This window comes from Bufo gargarizans, unplaced genomic scaffold, assembly GCF_014858855.1.
Source record: "Bufo gargarizans isolate SCDJY-AF-19 unplaced genomic scaffold, ASM1485885v1 original_scaffold_924_pilon, whole genome shotgun sequence".
In the NCBI taxonomy this organism is placed as follows: Eukaryota; Metazoa; Chordata; class Amphibia; order Anura; family Bufonidae; genus Bufo; species Bufo gargarizans.
In genome coordinates, this window is record NW_025334758.1 from 99,369 (window position 1) to 120,000 (window position 20,632).

The 20,632-nt window shown below is 51.9% G+C and overlaps 2 protein-coding genes across 2 annotated transcripts in view; both read left to right on the forward strand.

Annotated features, from left to right (window-relative positions):
• The first annotated feature begins 304 nt into the window (after positions 1-304).
• On the forward strand, positions 305-667 carry LOC122924238 (helix-loop-helix protein 2-like). Its single transcript, XM_044275166.1, has one exon. It carries the CDS (start codon positions 305-307, stop codon positions 665-667), a length of 363 nt encoding a protein of 120 aa, XP_044131101.1.
• A 3,012-nt stretch (positions 668-3,679) lies between these two features.
• LOC122924237 (calsequestrin-2-like) overlaps positions 3,680-20,632 on the forward strand; it is a gene marked incomplete at its 3' end in the record, with an annotated part of 29,608 nt that continues 12,655 nt past the window's right edge. Inside the window, exon 1 of the mRNA XM_044275165.1 lies at positions 3,680-4,003. Within this exon, the coding sequence (XP_044131100.1) occupies positions 3,770-4,003 (234 nt within the window). The remainder of the gene's footprint in view (positions 4,004-20,632) is intronic.

Here is a 20,632-nt window from a genome sequence, read left to right on the forward strand (position 1 = left end):
TCTCAACCAATAAATGACGAGTCTGATATTTGTGACTCATTTCTTTGATTTGGTTCTTTATCTACTTTTAGGACGTGATGGCGCGGCACGTTACCCGCCTACACCTTGCCCAGTGCGTCTCCAGCACACAATGAATGCTCAGGCCATCTTGTGCGGCTGGAAGCCCACCTCTGTGGCCCCCAAAGCTATATGGGTGGGAGCACTGTTAGGAGTCCCCGGGAGGTTGGCGGGGGGTCACCATACTGTAATCTGTAATAACCCACTTCCTCATTTTATTCCCGCCATCTTCCAGCAAGCAGCCACGATGATGCTCAGTCCAGAGCAGGTCGATTCGGACCAACCATCAGCGCAGTCGGAGTCGGACTCGGCAGTCAGCGAGATCAAAGGGGGCAGCGTGTCTGAAGCAGAGGGAGAAGGTCGTAGGACTCCATGTCTCCTTCCTCAATTAAGCCGTGAGGAGAAACGGAGGAGAAGACGAGCCACAGCAAAGTACCGCTCAGCGCATGCAACTCGAGAGCGCATCCGCGTGGAAGCCTTCAACGTGGCGTTCGCTGAGCTTCGGCGACTTCTGCCGACCCTGCCCCCCGACAAGAAGCTGTCAAAGATTGAGATCCTGCGTTTGGCCATCTGCTACATCTCCTACCTCAACCACGTGCTGGACGTCTAGAGTGGCAGAAGGACAATGTGCAGGGCAGCGTTCGTCAGCCGCACTGGGTGAGCGGTGAGCGGTGCTGTGATGTGTTAACCCCTCGTGCTCTGAGCCATGCTCAGCGCTGGTGTCAGTGAGTAGCTGTAGACGACAACCAATGTGCATTCATTCTATAACAAGTAGATTATTGGACCAAAGGTGACCGTGTGTGTGGTAGAGACCCCGTGTGTGTGCGTCCTGTGTAGATTACAGCGCCACTCGCTGGCAGCTGGATGTATTACATGACTATATCCTCGTTCTCCGTCTGGATGGTTTGTGTGGAGAGCACAAGCCTCCTGCCTTATTGCCCCATCTGCAGCTCCTGGCCATGGTCTGCGGACGACACCTACAGAGGCACAATATAATGACGTTATATGGGGTGCACTGTGCGTCCTCCCTTATGTCTCCCTCTCGGGTTCCCAGGAGGTCGGGATCCTATACCGGAGAGCAGTGAAAGCATAATGGCCGCTCGGCATAGTTAATGAGTGAAAGCGTAGCACCAGCGTGAGGATCCCGGCAAACAGCACCCCATGTCTCAGCTTCATAGACTTCCACGGGTGGAGTAACGAAGAGGAGGGCAGGTGGGGTAATAGCAGTGATTGTAGGGTCCCCAACCTCTCTAGGGTTGTAGTATATGGAGCCCCTCTGCCCACACTATTTACTGGCCTCTTAAAGGTGAGCTCCATACAACTCGTTCCGTTCTTTCATGGACACCCCACTACTTTTTTGTTCTATTAAGTTGAGGTTCTCCGTTCCAAGTGCAGTGCCCCCTTCTGACGTCAGCAGAATCTAGCACGGTGATGTAGTGACCCTCCTGTATCAGACCCCCTTAAAGGGGTTGTGCGAGTTCTCAAAACTTCCCAAAGGCCACAAAACATCGTAAAATAATGAGCCCATACTTCCCTGCCATTTCCAGTGCCGCAACTCCGCTCCACCTCACGGGGTTTGTATATAAGCAGTGGTGTAGAGGTATACGGCACAAGACCAGAACTGCCCCACCTCGTAGGGTCCATATATAAGTAGTGGTGTAGAGGTATACAGCACAAGACCAGAACCGCTCCACCTCATAGGGTCAATATATAAGTAGTGGTGTAGAGGTATACGGCACAAGACCAGAACTGCCCCACCTCGTAGGGTCCATATATAAGCAGTGGTGTAGAGGTATACGGCACAAGACCAGAACCGCTCCACCTCATAGGGTCAATATATAAGTAGTGGTGTAGAGGTATACGGCACAAGACCAGAACTGCCCCACCTCGTAGGGTCCATATATAAGTAGTGGTGTAGAGGTATACGGCACAAGACCAGAACTGCCCCACCTCGTAGGGTCCATATATAAGCAGTGGTGTAGAGGTATACGGGACAAGACCAGAACTGCCCCACCTCATAGGGTCCATATATAAGCAGTGGTGTAGAGGTATACGGGACAAGACTAGAACCGCTCCACCTCGTGGGGTCCATATACAAGTAGTGGTGTAGTCGAGGTATACGGCACAAGACTAGAACCTCCCCACCTCGTAGGGTCCATATACAAGCAGTGGTGTAGAGGTATACGGCACAAGACCAGAACCGCTCCACCTCGTGGGGTTCGTATACAGTCAGTGGTGTAGAGTTATACGGCACAAGACCAGAACTGCCCCACCTCGTAGGGTCCATATATAAGCAGTGGTGTAGAGGTATACGGGACAAGACCAGAACTGCTCCACCTCTCTGGGTTCGTATACAGTCAGTGGTGTAGAGGTATACGGCACAAGACCAGAACCGCTCCACCTCGTGGGGCTCGTATACAGTCAGTGGTATAGAGGTATACGGCACAAGACCAGAACCGCTTCACCTCGTGGGGCTCGTATACAGTCAGTGGTATAGAGGTATACGGCACAAGACTAGAACCGCTCCACCTCATAGGGCTTATATACAGTCAGTGGTGTAGAGGTATACGGCACAAGACCAGAAATGCCCCACCTTGTAGTGTACATATACAAGTAGTGGTGTAGAGTTATACGGGACAAGACTAGAACCGCTCCACCTCGTGGGGTCCATATACAAGTAGTGGTGTAGTCGAGGTATACCGCACAAGACCAGAACTGCTCCACCTCTCTGGGTTCGTATACAAGCAGTGGTGTAGAGGTATACGGCACAAGACCAGAACCGCTCCACCTCGTGGGGTTCGTATACAGTCAGTGGTGTAGAGGTATACGGCACAAGACTAGAACCGCTCCACCTCGTGGGCTCCATAAACAAGTAGTGGTGTAGTCGAGGTATACGGCACAAGACCAGAACCGCTCCACCTCGTGGGGTTCATATACAAGCAGTGGTGTAGAGGTATACGGGACAAGACCAGCACCGCTATGTCACGGCTGCAGCTTTGTAGTATATACCGACCCCGGAGGTAGAGCCGAGGGTAGTAACGGAGGACTATGGGCTGATTGTTTAGGATGCTTAGTGACAACCCCCATTATCCTCACCTCCTACACCAGCGACTGGACTGACACACAATAAATGAATCTGATCCAAAGATTTGTGGGTTTCGGGGTTGGTGGCTTTCTACATACGATGCAATATTTTGTAGTGATTCTGTGGCCCTCGTTTCTACCTTTTATTATGACCTTCATCAGAAAGACGTAATCAATAAACCTTTTCTGAAAGAGTGTGCCTCCAGTGTCTTCTCACCCTACAGGGGGCGGGGCTGTGACAACCTCATGGCAGCTCGTCAGCAGTAATAGATGAATAGTTGTCACATCAGTATAAGGTGTGCAGATGTCAGGGACTGAGAGTGGAAGGAGCATGCTGCAGCACAGAGGATTTCAGGAGACAATTGTGCTGATCTGCTGGTGGCCGTCGTTGTAGGGCGGTGGCCACCATCTCCTGACAGGGAAGCGTCAGCCCTACGGTATATGAGGAGCGGGGGCGGGGAGCTGGGCCCCGGAGATGTGATGCTGACCCGTCACCCCCCGGCTCATCCTGCTGCTATTTATAGTCCTGAAACAACTGTCTCCTAAAAATGGAGAGGGGAGTGCGAGGGTGTCACTATGTAAGGTGGGCTCCAGTGTCTGGCTGTCACAAAGCCGCTCGCTCTCCTCCATGCAAGCCCTCAGTCTCCTGTTGTGGGGGGCCCTTCTCGCCCTTTGTGGGGCTGAAGATGGGCTCCGCTTCCCCTCCTATGATGGAAGGGACCGCGTCCTGGAACTGAGCGACAGGAACTATCGTCAGGTGATGAAGAAATACGACGTCTTCTGCGTCTACCTGTGCGAGAGCCCGGCGCCTGGTGACAAGATCGCACAGAGACAGGCCCACCTGACCGAGATGGTGCTGGAGGTGAGTGCACGGCCACCCTCCTCCCCAAGCCCTCTGTTAGGACTGTCTTAGACTATACTGATTCCAGGGTCGCACGGTCCTGCCTGAGGTGAGTGCACGGCCACCCTCCTCCCCAAGCCCTCTGGTATGACTGTCTTAGATTATACTGATTCCAGGGTCGCGCAGTCCTGCCTGAGGTGAGTACACGGCCACCCTCCTCCCCAAGCCCTCTGGTATGACTGTCTTAGACTATACTGATTCCAGGGTCGCACGGTCCTGCCTGAGGTGAGTGCACGGCCACCCTCCTCCCCAAGCCCTCTGTTAGGACTGTCTTAGACTATACTGATTCCAGGGTCGCACGGTCCTGCCTGAGGTGAGTGCACGGCCACCCTCCTCCCCAAGCCCTCTGGTATGACTGTCTTAGATTATACTGATTCCAGGGTCGCGCAGTCCTGCCTGAGGTGAGTACACGGCCACCCTCCTCCCCAAGCCCTCTGGTATGACTGTCTTAGACTATACTGATTCCAGGGTCGCACGGTCCTGCCTGAGGTGAGTGCACGGCCACCCTCCTCCCCAAGCCCTCTGGTATGACTGTCTTAGATTATACTGATTCCAGGGTCGCGCAGTCCTGCCTGAGGTGAGTACACGGCCACCCTCCTCCCCAAGCCCTCTGGTATGACTGTCTTAGACTATACTGATTCCAGGGTCGCGCAGTCCTGCCTGAGGTGAGTACACGGCCACCCTCCTCCCCAAGCCCTCTGGTATGACTGTCTTAGACTATACTGATTCCAGGGTCGCACGGTCCTGCTGGAGGTGAGTGCACGGCCACCCTCCTCTCCAAGCCCTCTGGTATGACTGTCTTAGACTATACTGATTCCAGGGTCGCACGGTCCTGCTGGAGGTGAGTGCACGGCCACCCTCCTCCCCAAGCCCTCTGGTATGACTGTCTTAAACTATACTGATTCCAGGGTCGCACAGTCCTGCTGGAGGTGAGTGCACGGCCACCCTCCTCCCCAAGCCCTCTGGTATGACTGTCTTAGACTATACTGATTCCAGGGTCGCACGGTCCTGCCTGAGGTGAGTGCACGGCCACCCTCCTCCCCAAGCCCTCTGGTATGACTGTCTTAAACTATACTGATTCCAGGGTCGCACAGTCCTGCTGGAGGTGAGTGCACGGCCACCCTCCTCCCCAAGCCCTCTGGTATGACTGTCTTAAACTATACTGATTCCAGGGTCGCACGGTCCTGCCTGAGGTGAGTGCACGGCCACCCTCCTCCCCAAGCCCTCTGGTATGACTGTCTTAGACTATACTGATTCCAGCGTCGCACAGTCCTGCTGGAGGTGAGTGCACAGCCACCCTCCTCCCCAAGCCCTCTGGCATGACTGTGTTAGATTATACTGATTCCAGGGTCGCGCGGTCCTGCCTGAGGTGAGTGCACGGCCACCCTCCTCCCCAAGCCCTCTGCTATGACTGTCTTAGACTATACTGATTCCAGCGTCGCACGGTCCTGCCTGAGGTGAGTGCACGGCCACCCTCCACCCAAGCCCTCTGGTATGACTGTCTTAGACTATACTGATTCCAGGGTCACACGGTCCTGCCTGAGGTGAGTGCACGGCCACCCTCCTCCCCAAGCCCTCTAGTATGACTGTCTTAAACTATACTGATTCCAGCGTCGCACGGTCCTGCCTGAGGTGAGTGCACGGCCACCCTCCTCCCCAAGCCCTCTGGTATGACTGTCTTAGACTATACCGATTCCAGGGTCACACGGTCCTGCCTGAGGTGAGTGCACGGCCACCCTCCTCCCCAAGCCCTCTATTATGACTGTCTTAGACTATACTGATTCCAGGGTCGCACAGTCCTGCCTGAGGTGAGTGCACGGCAACCCTCCTCCCCAAGCCCTCTGGTATGACTGTCTTAGACTATACTGATTCCAGCGTCGCACAGTCCTGCTGGAGGTGAGTGCACGGCCACCCTCCACCCAAGCCCTCTGTTAGGACTGTCTTAGACTATACTGATTCCAGGGTCGCACGGTCCTGCCTGAGGTGAGTGCACGGCCACCCTCCTCCCCAAGCCCTCTGGTATGACTGTCTTAAACTATACCGATTCCAGGGTCGCACGGTCCTGCCTGAGGTGAGTGCACGGCCACCCTCCTCCCCAAGCCCTCTGGTATGACTGTCTTAAACTATACCGATTCCAGGGTCGCACGGTCCTGCCTGAGGTGAGTGCACGGCCACCCTCCTCCCCAAGCCCTCTGTTATGACTGTCTTAGACTATACTGATTCCAGGGTCACACGGTCCTGCCTGAGGTGAGTGCACGGCCACCCTCCTCCCCAAGCCCTCTGGTATGACTGTCTTAAACTATACTGATTCCAGCGTCGCACGGTCCTGCCTGAGGTGAGTGCACGGCCACCCTCCTCCCCAAGCCCTCTGTTAGGACTGTCTTAGACTATACTGATTCCAGGGTCGCACGGTCCTGCCTGAGGTGAGTGCACGGCCACCCTCCTCCCCAAGCCCTCTGGTATGACTGTCTTAAACTATACCGATTCCAGGGTCGCACGGTCCTGCCTGAGGTGAGTGCACGGCCACCCTTCTCCCCAAGCCCTCTGGTATGACTGTCTTAAACTATACCGATTCCAGGGTCGCACGGTCCTGCCTGAGGTGAGTGCACGGCCACCCTCCTCCCCAAGCCCTCTGGTATGACTGTCTTAAACAATACTGATTCCAGGGTTGCACGGTCCTGCTGGAGGTGAGTGCACGGCCACCCTCCTCCCCAAGCCCTCTGGTATGACTGTCTTAAACAATACTGATTCCAGGGTCGCACGGTCCTGCCTGAGGTGAGTGCACGGCCACCCTCCTCCCCAAGCCCTCTGTTATGACTGTCTTAGACTATACTGATTCCAGGGTCGCACGGTCCTGCCTGAGGTGAGTGCACGGCCACCCTCCTCCCCAAGCCCTCTGGTATGACTGTCTTACGCAATACTGATTCCAGGGTCGCACGGTCCTGCCTGAGGTGAGTGCACGGCCACCCTCCTCCCCAAGCCCTCTATTATGACTGTCTTAGACTATACTGATTGCAGGGTCGCACAGTCCTGCTGGAGGTGAGTGCATGGCCACCCTCCTCCCCAAGGCCTCTGGTATGACTGTCTTAGACTATACTGATTCCAGGGTTGCACGGTCCTGCTGGAGGTGAGTGCACGGCCACCCTCCTCCCCAAGCCCTCTGGTATGACTGTCTTAAACAATACTGATTCCAGGGTTGCACGGTCCTGCTGGAGGTGAGTGCATGGCCACCCTCCTCCCCAAGCCCTCTGGTATGACTGTCTTAAACAATACTGATTCCAGGGTTGCACGGTCCTGCCTGAGGTGAGTGCACGGCCACCCTCCTCCCCAAGCCCTCTAGTATGACTGTCTTAGACTATACTGATTCCAGGGTCGCACGGTCCTGCCTGAGGTGAGTGCACGGCCACCCTCCTCCCCAAGCCCTCTGGTATGACTGTCTTAAACAATACTGATTCCAGGGTCGCACGGTCCTGCCTGAGGTGAGTGCACGGCCACCCTCCTCCCCAAGCCCTCTATTATGACTGTCTTAGACTATACTGATTCCAGGGTCGCACAGTCCTGCTGGAGGTGAGTGCACGGCCACCCCCCACCCAAGCCCTCTGGTATGACTGTCTTAGACTATACTGATTCCAGCGTCGCGCGGTCCTGCTGGAGGTGAGTGCACGGCCACCCTCCTCCCCAAGCCCTCTGGTATGACTGTCTTAAACAATACTCATTCCAGGGTCGCACGGTCCTGCCTGAGGTGAGTGCACGGCCACCCTCCTCCCCAAGCCCTCTGGTATGACTGTCTTAGACTATACTGATTCCAGGGTCGCACGGTCCTGCCTGAGGTGAGTGCACGGCCACCCTCCTCCCCAAGCCCTCTGGTATGACTGTCTTAGACTATACTGATTCCAGGGTCGCACAGTCCTGCTGGAGGTGAGTGCACGGCCACCCTCCTCCCCAAGCCCTCTGGTATGACTGTCTTAGACTATACTGATTCCAGGGTCGCACAGTCCTGCTGGAGGTGAGTGCACGGCCACCCTCCTCCCCAAGCCCTCTGGTATGACTGTCTTAGACTATACTGATTCCAGGGTCGCACGGTCCTGCTGGAGGTGAGTGCACGGCCACCCTCCTCCCCAAGCCCTCTGGTATGACTGTCTTAAACAATACTGATTCCAGGGTCGCACGGTCCTGCCTGAGGTGAGTGCACGGCCACCCTCCTCCCCAAGCCCTCTGTTATGACTGTCTTAGACTATACTGATTCCAGGGTCTCACAGTCCTGCCTGAGGTGAGTGCACAGCCACCCTCCTTTCCAAGCCCTCTGTTATGACTGTCTTAAACTATACTGATTCCAGCGTCGCACGGTCCTGCCTGAGGTGAGTGCACGGCCACCCTCCTCCCCAAGCCCTCTGTTAGGACTGTCTTAGACTATACTGATTCCAGGGTCGCACGGTCCTGCCTGAGGTGAGTGCACGGCCACCCTCCTCCCCAAGCCCTTTGGTATAACTGTCTTAGACTATACTGATTCCAGGGTCGCACAGTCCTGCTGGAGGTGAGTGCACGGCCACCCTCCTCCCCAAGCCCTCTGGTATGACTGTCTTAGACTATACTGATTCCAGGGTCGCACAGTCCTGCTGGAGGTGAGTGCACGGCCACCCTCCTCCCCAAGCCCTCTGGTATGACTGTCTTAGACTATACTGATTCCAGGGTCGCACAGTCCTGCTGGAGGTGAGTGCACGGCCACCCTCCTCCCCAAGCCCTCTGGTATGACTGTCTTAGACTATACTGACTCCAGGGTCGCACGGTCCTGCTGGAGGTGAGTGCACGGCCACCCTCCTCCCCAAGCCCTCTGGTATGACTGTCTTAAACTATACTGATTCCAGCGTCGCACGGTCCTGCCTGAGGTGAGTGCACGGCCACCCTCCTCCCCAAGCCCTCTGTTAGGACTGTCTTAGACTATACTGATTCCAGGGTCGCACGGTCCTGCCTGAGGTGAGTGCACGGCCACCCTCCTCCCCAAGCCCTCTGGTATGACTGTCTTAAACTATACCGATTCCAGGGTCGCACGGTCCTGCCTGAGGTGAGTGCACGGCCACCCTTCTCCCCAAGCCCTCTGGTATGACTGTCTTAAACTATACCGATTCCAGGGTCGCACGGTCCTGCCTGAGGTGAGTGCACGGCCACCCTCCTCCCCAAGCCCTCTGGTATGACTGTCTTAAACAATACTGATTCCAGGGTTGCACGGTCCTGCTGGAGGTGAGTGCACGGCCACCCTCCTCCCCAAGCCCTCTGGTATGACTGTCTTAAACAATACTGATTCCAGGGTTGCACGGTCCTGCCTGAGGTGAGTGCACAGCCACCCTCCTCCCCAAGCCCTCTGTTATGACTGTCTTAGACTATACTGATTCCAGGGTCGCACGGTCCTGCCTGAGGTGAGTGCACGGCCACCCTCCTCCCCAAGCCCTCTGGTATGACTGTCTTAAGCAATACTGATTCCAGGGTCGCACGGTCCTGCCTGAGGTGAGTGCACGGCCACCCTCCTCCCCAAGCCCTCTATTATGACTGTCTTAGACTATACTGATTGCAGGGTCGCACAGTCCTGCTGGAGGTGAGTGCATGGCCACCCTCCTCCCCAAGGCCTCTGGTATGACTGTCTTAGACTATACTGATTCCAGGGTTGCACGGTCCTGCTGGAGGTGAGTGCACGGCCACCCTCCTCCCCAAGCCCTCTGGTATGACTGTCTTAAACAATACTGATTCCAGGGTTGCACGGTCCTGCTGGAGGTGAGTGCATGGCCACCCTCCTCCCCAAGCCCTCTGGTATGACTGTCTTAAACAATACTGATTCCAGGGTTGCACGGTCCTGCCTGAGGTGAGTGCACGGCCACCCTCCTCCCCAAGCCCTCTGTTATGACTGTCTTAGACTATACTGATTCCAGGGTCGCACGGTCCTGCCTGAGGTGAGTGCACGGCCACCCTCCTCCCCAAGCCCTCTGGTATGACTGTCTTAAACAATACTGATTCCAGGGTCGCACGGTCCTGCCTGAGGTGAGTGCACGGCCACCCTCCTCCCCAAGCCCTCTATTATGACTGTCTTAGACTATACTGATTCCAGGGTCGCACAGTCCTGCTGGAGGTGAGTGCACGGCCACCCCCCACCCAAGCCCTCTGGTATGACTGTCTTAGACTATACTGATTCCAGCGTCGCGCGGTCCTGCTGGAGGTGAGTGCACGGCCACCCTCCTCCCCAAGCCCTCTGGTATGACTGTCTTAAACAATACTCATTCCAGGGTCGCACGGTCCTGCCTGAGGTGAGTGCACGGCCACCCTCCTCCCCAAGCCCTCTGGTATGACTGTCTTAGACTATACTGATTCCAGGGTCGCACGGTCCTGCCTGAGGTGAGTGCACGGCCACCCTCCTCCCCAAGCCCTCTGGTATGACTGTCTTAGACTATACTGATTCCAGGGTCGCACAGTCCTGCTGGAGGTGAGTGCACGGCCACCCTCCTCCCCAAGCCCTCTGGTATGACTGTCTTAGACTATACTGATTCCAGGGTCGCACAGTCCTGCTGGAGGTGAGTGCACGGCCACCCTCCTCCCCAAGCCCTCTGGTATGACTGTCTTAGACTATACTGATTCCAGGGTCGCACGGTCCTGCTGGAGGTGAGTGCACGGCCACCCTCCTCCCCAAGCCCTCTGGTATGACTGTCTTAAACAATACTGATTCCAGGGTCGCACGGTCCTGCCTGAGGTGAGTGCACGGCCACCCTCCTCCCCAAGCCCTCTGTTATGACTGTCTTAGACTATACTGATTCCAGGGTCTCACAGTCCTGCCTGAGGTGAGTGCACAGCCACCCTCCTCCCCAAGCCCTCTGTTATGACTGTCTTAAACTATACTGATTCCAGCGTCGCACGGTCCTGCCTGAGGTGAGTGCACGGCCACCCTCCTCCCCAAGCCCTCTGTTAGGACTGTCTTAGACTATACTGATTCCAGGGTCGCACGGTCCTGCCTGAGGTGAGTGCACGGCCACCCTCCTCCCCAAGCCCTCTGGTATAACTGTCTTAGACTATACTGATTCCAGGGTCGCACAGTCCTGCTGGAGGTGAGTGCACGGCCACCCTCCTCCCCAAGCCCTCTGGTATGACTGTCTTAGACTATACTGATTCCAGGGTCGCACAGTCCTGCTGGAGGTGAGTGCACGGCCACCCTCCTCCCCAAGCCCTCTGGTATGACTGTCTTAAACTATACTGATTCCAGCGTCGCACGGTCCTGCCTGAGGTGAGTGCACGGCCACCCTCCTCCCCAAGCCCTCTGTTAGGACTGTCTTAGACTATACTGATTCCAGGGTCGCACGGTCCTGCCTGAGGTGAGTGCACGGCCACCCTCCTCCCCAAGCCCTCTGGTATGACTGTCTTAGACTATACTGATTCCAGGGTCGCACAGTCCTGCTGGAGGTGAGTGCACGGCCACCCTCCTCCCCAAGCCCTCTGGTATGACTGTCTTAGACTATACTGATTCCAGGGTCGCACAGTCCTGCTGGAGGTGAGTGCACGGCCACCCTCCTCCCCAAGCCCTCTGGTATGACTGTCTTAGACTATACTGATTCCAGCGTCGCACGGTCCTGCCTGAGGTGAGTGCACGGCCACCCTCCTCCCCAAGCCCTCTGGTATGACTGTCTTAGACTATACTGATTCCAGGGTTGCATGGTCCTGCTGGAGGTGAGTGCACGGCCACCCTCCACCCAAGCCCTCTGGTATGTCTTACACTATGCTGATTCCAGGGTTGTGCGTTCTTGGCTGCTGCTCTGTGACAGCAGCATGCACTTGGCTGGACTCTCCTCATAGGGGCTGTAGATGTCAGCGCTGAGGATCGGCAGAGAGGGGTCACCGCTTACGGGTGGAGGATTTTCAGTCTGAGGTTCTGCAGAGAAAGGTCACCACCCACGGGAGGATTGTTAGCACTGAGTGTCTGCAGAGAAGGGTTGATGTCAGTGATGTCATCAGCAGAGGGTGGGGCTGTGACTACCGCTTAGACATTATATACAGGCAGGTTGTCAGCAGTAATAGATGTTCCTGTAGTATAAGGTGTGGATCTCATGTCTGATCACATGTCATTATATCAGTGATGTCATCAGCAGAGGGTGGGGCTGTGACTACCGCTTAGACATTATATACAGGCAGGTTGTCAGCAGTAATAGATGTTCCTGTAGTATAAGGTGTGGATCTCATGTCTGATCACATGTCATTATATCAGTGATGTCATCAGCAGGGGGCGGGGCTGTGACAACCTCTCAGACAGTATAGACAGGCAGGTTGTCAGCAGTAATAGATGTTCCTGTAGTATAAGGTGTGTGATCTCATGTCTGATCACATGTCATTATATCAGTGATGTCATCAGCAGGGGGCGGGGCTGTGACTACCTCTCAGACAGGATATACAGGCAGGTTGTCAGCAGTAATAGATGTTCCTGTAGTATAAGGTGTGGATCTCATGTCTGATCACGTGTCATTATATCAGTGATGTCATCAGCAGGGGGCGGGGCTGTGACAACCTCTCAGACAGGATGTACAGGCAGGTTGTCAGCAGTAATAGATGTTCCTGTAGTATAAGGTGTGTGATTTCATGTCTGATCACATGTCAGTATATCAGTGATGTCATCAGCAGGGGGCGGGGCTGTGACAACCTCTCAGACAGGATATACAGTCAGGTTGTCAGCAGTAATAGATGTTCCTGTAGTATAAGGTGTGTGACCTCATGTCTGATCACATGTCATTATATCAGTGATGTCATCAGCAGGGGGCGGGGCTGTGACTACCTCTCAGACATGATATACAGGCAGGTTGTCAGCAGTAATAGATGTAGCTGTAGTATAAGGTGTGTGATCTCATGTCTGATCACATGTCATTATATCAGTGATGTCATCAGCAGGGGGCGGGGCTGTGACTACCTCTCAGACAGGATATACAGGCAGGTTGTCAGCAGTAATAGATGTAGCTGTAGTATAAGGTGTGTGATCTCATGTCTGATCACATGTCATTATATCAGTGATGTCATCAGCAGTGGGCGGGGCTGTGACTACCTCTCAGACAGGATATACAGTCAGGTTGTCAGCAGTAATAGATGTTCCTGTAGTATAAGTTGTGGATCTCATGTCTGATCACATGTCATTATATCAGTGATGTCATCAGCAGGGGGCGGGTCTGTGACTACCTCTCAGACAGGATATACAGGCAGGTTGTCAGCAGTAATAAATGAATACATGTTCCTGTAGTATAAGGGGTGTGGATCTCATGACATTTGGGCTATCCACTATCCTGGCTGCATATTCCATGTGCCTCTTCTGGTGCAGTACTGCAACCCTCAATGTATGTTATGCCTCGGGTGATGGAGTCTCATCATGCTGCACTTGCTCTCCATTGGGCAGTGTTTTCTTATGTGATGGAGCTTCAGCCTATGTCTCTTGTTTTCTGCTTGTGAGAGGACTGACCTGTTAGCTCTTACAAGCAGGAGGCAGAGGAAAGCAGTGTGAAGCCTATCTTGATAATAGAGATATAAAACTCTCTCACTTCCTTTCTCTGTTATCTGTGAGTGCTGTGTGCAGACAGACCAGTGTATTCCACTAAGAAAGAGTAGTGCCTGGGGCATAGCTATATGGGATGCAGCTGCTATGGGGCCTAAACTCACAAAGGCCCAATCGGGAGAGGACTGAAAGATTTTATTGTCAGGACCTCTCAACAGTGTTATACAATGACATTATATACAGTGGCATGACATACAGTATATATGTGTGGAAACGGATGGAGCAGCTGCTGGGCCTCTTCTGGGACAGAGATGCCCGTTCAAAAATTTGCTGTGGGGCCCAGTCATTTCTAGTTATGCCACTAAGTAGTGCTCTGTGCTGAGGGTCCAAACTACTAATATGGGATAGAGCAGTATTGTGTGCAGAGAGTCCAGTGTATTCCTATATTCCTATGAGAGGCATTGAGGCAATGTCACTATGCTTTGCATTGCCTTCTGCTTTTGGTTGATTGTTTTTTCCAGCCTCCTGGTTTTAAGAGCTGCTAGGGAGAAACCTGTGTAACATTGCATCTTATAGAAATACACTGTATATTCTGCACACAGAGATAGTGTCTACATGCAGTGGTAGTCAGGACAAAGCAGTTTGAATCTGCATTTCATAAGATACACTTTTGATTCTGCACACCGTACTCACAAATAGTATAGATAGGCATTGTGAAACAGGGGAGAGGAGTATAAAGCTGTATCTCATATAAATACACTAGTGATTCTGCACACAGCACACACAGATAGTATAGACAGAAAGAGTGTGCAAGGTAGAGAAGTGGGAAGCAGCATATTATCAGATTACTGTTTATTCTGTGCACAGCATACACACATAGTATAGACAAGGAATGTGAGTAATGGACGAGCAGTGTGAAGCTACGGAGCATATACTGGAGATTCTGCACACAGCACACACAGATAGAATAAATAGGCTGTGAGTCATGGGAAAGCAGTGAGCAATGACATTTTATAGGATTACTGGAGATTCTGAACACAGCACAGATCGTATGGACAGGCACAGGGCTGGTGCAAGGATGTTTGCCACCCTAGGCAAAAGCTAATTTTGCCCCCCCCCCGACTCCGCCCATTGACCACGCCCTTTGACAAGCCCCTTTTTTTGTCGGCCACCTTTTTAATGATTGTTGCATGCAACAGTTTACTTGACCAGCTAATTTTAGATATTCTACAGCAGTCCCGTTACAATCCCCCCTTCCCTCCCAATCAGCCTTTCGACCGAATAATAAAAATAGTAAAATAGAACATTTAATTAAAACATTTTAATTGTAAACATTTTCTCATATGCAAAACATAAAATAGCAGCATTGCACATACACAGCAGCAGGTGCCTGTCACATCCAGGGCCTCCAGGTGACGTCTCCTCCGATGTAGATCTCTGTCATTATCTTCTCCATTCGGTCCGGACACTTCTCTGCAGAGTGTGACACACAGACATCTTAGTGTCCTCACTTTTCTATCATCTTCCCCCAACCTGGAGTCCCCACAGTGTTATCCTGCTGCTCACTGTGCCCCCCAATACCTCAAATACTATCCTGAAGAAAAATGAGCCCTGCCCCATAGTATTAGTGCTCCTCATAGTCCCACCAATAGTAATTCCCTTCTAGAATGCCCTCATTAGAAATACTGCCCCCTACACTGCCCCACATTAAGTAATACGCCCCCCACACTGCCTCACATTATGTAATTTGCCCCCCACACTGCCTCACATTATGTAATTTGCCCCCCACACTGCCTCACATTATGTAATTTGCCCCCACACTGCCTCACAATATGTCATTTCCCCCCCACACTGCCTCACATTATGTAATTTGCCCCCCACACTGCCTCACATTATGTAATTTGCCCCCCACACTGCCTCACATTATGTCATTTGCCCCCCACACTGCAGTACATTATGTCATTTGCCCCCCACACTGCCTCACATTATGTCATTTGCCCCCCACACTGCCTCACAATATGTAATTTCCCCCCCACACTGCCTCACATTATGTAATTTGCCCCCAACACTGCCTCACATTATGTAATTTGCCCCCCACACTGCCCCACAATAGGTAATTTGCCCTACACACTGTCTCACATTAAGTAATTTGCCCCCCACACTGCCCCACATTATGTAATTTGCCCCCCACACTGCCTCACATTAATTTGCCCCCCACACTGCCCCACATTATGTTGTTTGCCCCCCACACTGCCCTCCATTATGTAATTTTCCCCCACACTAAGTAATTTTGCCCCCACACTGCCCTCCATTATGTAATTTGCCCCCCACTAAGTAATTTTGCCCCCAGACTGCCCTCCATTATCTGCATGTTTTGTTTATCTGCCCTCCATTATGTAGTTTTAGTTTTTCGCCCCCCCCTTCCCGTACTTGTGTTGCTGATCCTGTACAGTCTGTACTTGCTGGCTGCGCGAGCATGAGTTCAGTTAAGTTCAGTATCTTCGGCGCGCAATCCCGTCCTGCAGCGAAGTGACTGAACTGATGCCCACGCAGCCGGCAAGTACAGGATCAGATCAGCGACACAAGTACAAGGGGGCGGGTGCTAGTGGTGTTGGGAACTTGGGTCCGGCAGGTGACACCCCATCAGACTGGTGTCATCCGATGCGGCACGCACCCGCCGCATCAACCTCGCAACGCCACTGGCGGCCAGACTCCAGAGCGCCGGCGCCCCCAGCAAGAGTGCGCTCTACAGAGTGGCCTATTTTGCTTATGGGTGGCGCCGGCCCTGGACAGGCAGTATCATGAACGATGGGATTTACTGGATATTCAGTACACAGCACACCCATATAATATAGACAGGCAGTGTGTGTTGTGGAAGAGCGATGTGAAGCTGCATATCATAGGATACACTGGAGATTCTGTTCACAGCATACCCAGATTGTGTAGACAGGCAGTGTGAGTCGTTTGAGGGCAGTGTGAAGATGCATATCATAGGATTTACTGGATATTCTGCACACACAGGTATTATAGACAGGCAAGGTGAGTAATGGTTGAGCAGAATGAAGCTGAATCTTATAGGATACATTGGAGATTCTGTACACAGCATACGCAGATTGTGTAGACAGGCAGTGTGAGTCATTTGAGGGCAGTGTGAAGATGCATATCATAGGATTTACTGGATATTCTACACACAGGTATTATAGACAGGCAAGGTGAGTAATGGTTGAGCAGAATGAAGCTGAATCTTATAGGATACATTGGAGATTCTGTACACAGCATACGCAGATTGTGTAGACAGGCAGTGTGAGTCGTTTGAGGGCAGTGTGAAGATGCATATCATAGGATTTACTGGATATTCTGCACACACAGGTATTATAGACAGGCAAGGTGAGTAATGGTTGAGCAGAATGAAGCTGAATCTTATAGGATACACTGGAGATTCTGTACACAGCATACGCAGATTGTGTAGACAGGCAGTGTGAGTCATTTGAGGGCAGTGTGAAGATGCATATCATATAATTTACTGGATATTCTGCACACACAGGTATTATAGACAGGCAAGGTGAGTAATGGTTGAGCAGAGTGAAGCTGAATCTTATAGGATACACTGGAGATTCTGTACACAGCATACGCAGATTGTGTAGACAGGCAGTGTGAGTCATTTGAGGGCAGTGTGAAGCTGCATATCATAGGATTTACTGGATATTCTGCACACACAGGTATTATAGACAGGCAAGGTGAGTAATGGTTGAGCAGAGTGAAGCTGAATCTTATAGGATACACTGGAGATTATGTACACAGCATACGCAGATTGTGTAGACAGGCAGTGTGAGTCATTTGAGGGCAGTGTGAAGATGCATATCATAGGATTTACTGGATATTCTACACACAGGTATTATAGACAGGCAAGGTGAGTAATGGTTGAGCAGAGTGAAGCTGAATCTTATAGGATACACTGGAGATTCTGTAAACAGCACTATCAACTGATATAGTCAGAGAGGTTTTATACCTCTGCTGTTAATCATTGTATGGACTCATGGAGTATATCACTGGACTACTGGTGTCCAGTGCTCTATAAATGGAGTGGTGACATACATAGGAACATAAAAGGCAGACTTTATTGGGAAGGGGAGGTGTCTGAGCGCTGCTGGGAGGGACTTTATAGATGCTGATGTAACTATGTAATTCACAGTAAGTCAGCCACACAGGAGAAATTAGCAACCTATTTGCACAGGAGCGTTACCTCCAGACGGTGGGCAGATAAGGATCACATGACCAGGTACCTGTAATGAAAGGGTTAATAGTGTATGGATGTAGCCGAGCTGGGATATTACTGGTCACTGTTATATGCAAATCACAGTAATGGTTAAAGATAAATATGTTGTAGGAACAATTAAACTGTATCACTGATTAGTTATCCTACTTCAAGTAGGATAACTAATCAGTGTCACTGTTATATGCCTAAAATGTGCTTGAGATCCCACTCCATGCAGATGACTGGCGCTAGTTAACAAGGGGAGGAGCCATGACAACTCTTAGTCACTGTCATGATGGGGATGCTAGAGCTCTCATTTAAGCTCCTCCTACATTTTCATGGTTGTGTTTCATAAATGTATGAGCCTGATACGTGCTTGTGATTTAAAATACACTGAATGTTACATCAAGGGCCACACGGGGCCCTCCAGACCTCACAGTGTAATTGCTTATCTTCGTGTGTTCTAACAATCCAGGGAACTTAGTGACAACAACTGCTCTCAATACAATACATGGGGTTGTGGCAGTTGTCACTTCCCCTCCCCCACACAGCAGTGATTTGAATGTGACGTCTGCTGCAAAAAGCATCCTGGTCCTGATCCTGATTTTGTCAGAAGTTCCTGGAGCTGCAGTGCCCCCAGTGTTATAGGCATGTGTGGACGCTGACTGGGTGTCAGTGAGGAGGCACGAGGCACATGATACCACTAAGTGGGAAGAGGAATCGGGGGATTCCAGGATCTTTAAATAGTCTTGTGACAGATGCTGGAGGAAGCATAGGATGAGAAGTGGTCTAAGAGTCAGGTTACACCTCCCCCACACTGGGGGGCCCACCTCCTGCTGATCACTGATCCATCACTGATATATACTGTATGTATACATCATGTGTACTGGCGGTTATAATATGGAAAACTGACTGCCCCCCACCAAATGTATAATGTACAACCTCTGCTCCGATCATTTATAACATTATGAAGTTCTGGGGTCCTCCATGTCAGCCCCCCCCCCCATTCAGTAGAGATGGAGCCAGGAGGATTGTGACGGTGATAATGTGGACCCTCCAGACGAGACTTTATCACATTGTCATCTTCTCAGCTGAGGAAAGAACAAGTTGGCGCTGGATATGAGACACCGACCATTTCTGCTCTGTCTACTCCACCATGTACAGACATACGTTATACCCACCGAGGGATATGTGTGCAGACAGCCTATCTCACCCCTTATATACCCACCGAGGGATATGCGTGCAGACAGCCTATCACACCTTATATACCCACCGAGGGATATGTGTGCAGACAGCCTATCACACACCTTATATACCAACCGAGGGATATGTGTGCAGACAGCCTATCTCACCCCTTATATACCCACCAAAGGATATGTGTGCAGACAGCCTATCACACCTTATATACCAACCGAGGGATATGTGTGCAGACAGCCTATCACACCTTATATACCCACCGAGGGATATGTGTGCAGACAGCCTATCACACCTTATATACCCCCCGAGGGATGTGTGTGCAGACAGCCTATCAGACCCCTTATATACCACCGAGGGATATGTGTGTAGAAAGCCTATCACCCCTTATATACCCACCGAGGGATATGTGTGCAGACAGCCTATCACACCTTATATACCCACCGAGGGATATGTGTGCAGACAGCCTATCACACCATATATACCCACCGAGGGATATGTGTGCAGACAGCCTATCACACCCCTTATATACCACCGAGGGATATGTGTGCAGACAGCCTATCACACCCCTTATATACCACCGAGGGATATGTGTGCAGAAAGCCTATCACCCCTTATATACCCACCAAGGGATATGTGTGCAGACAGCCTATCACACCTTATATACCCACCGAGGGATATGTGTGCAGACAGCCTATCACACCCCTTATATACCACCGAGGGATATGTGTGCAGACAGCCTATCACACACCTTATATACCCACCGAGGGATATGTGTACAGACAGCCTATCACACCTTATATACCCACCGAGGGATGTGTGTGCAGACAGCCTATCACACACCTTATATACCCACAGAGGGATATGTGTGCAGACAACCTATCACGCCTTATATACCCACAGAGGGATATGTGTGCAGACAGCCTATCACACCTTATATACCCACGAGGGATATGTGTGCAGACAGCCTATCACACCCCTTATATACCCACAGAAGGATATGTGTGCAGACAGCGTATCACACATTATATACCCACCGATGGATATGTTTGCAGACAGCCTATCACACACCTTATATACCCACCGAAGGATATGTGTGCAGACAGCCTATTGCACCCCTTATATACCCACAGAGGGATATGTGTGCAGACAGCCTATCACACCGAATATACCCACCGAGGGATATGTTTGCAGACAGCCTATCACACACCTTATATACCCACAGAAGGATATGTGTGCAGGCAGCCTATCACCCCTTTTATACCCACCAAGGGAAATGTGTGCAGACAGCCTATCACACCTTATATACCCACAGAGAGATATGTGTGCAGACAGCCTATCACACACCTTATATACCCACCGAGGGATATGTGTGCAGACAGCCTATCACACCCCTTATATACCACCGAGGGATATGTGTGCAGACAGCCTATCACACCCCTTATATACCACCGAGGGATATGTGTGTAGAAAGTCTATCACCCCTTATATACCCACCAAGGGATATGTGTGCAGACAGCCTATCACACCTTATATACCCACCGAGGGATATGTGTGCAGACAGCCTATCACACCCCTTATATACCACCGAGGGATATGTGTGCAGACAGCCTATCACACACCTTATATACCCACCGAG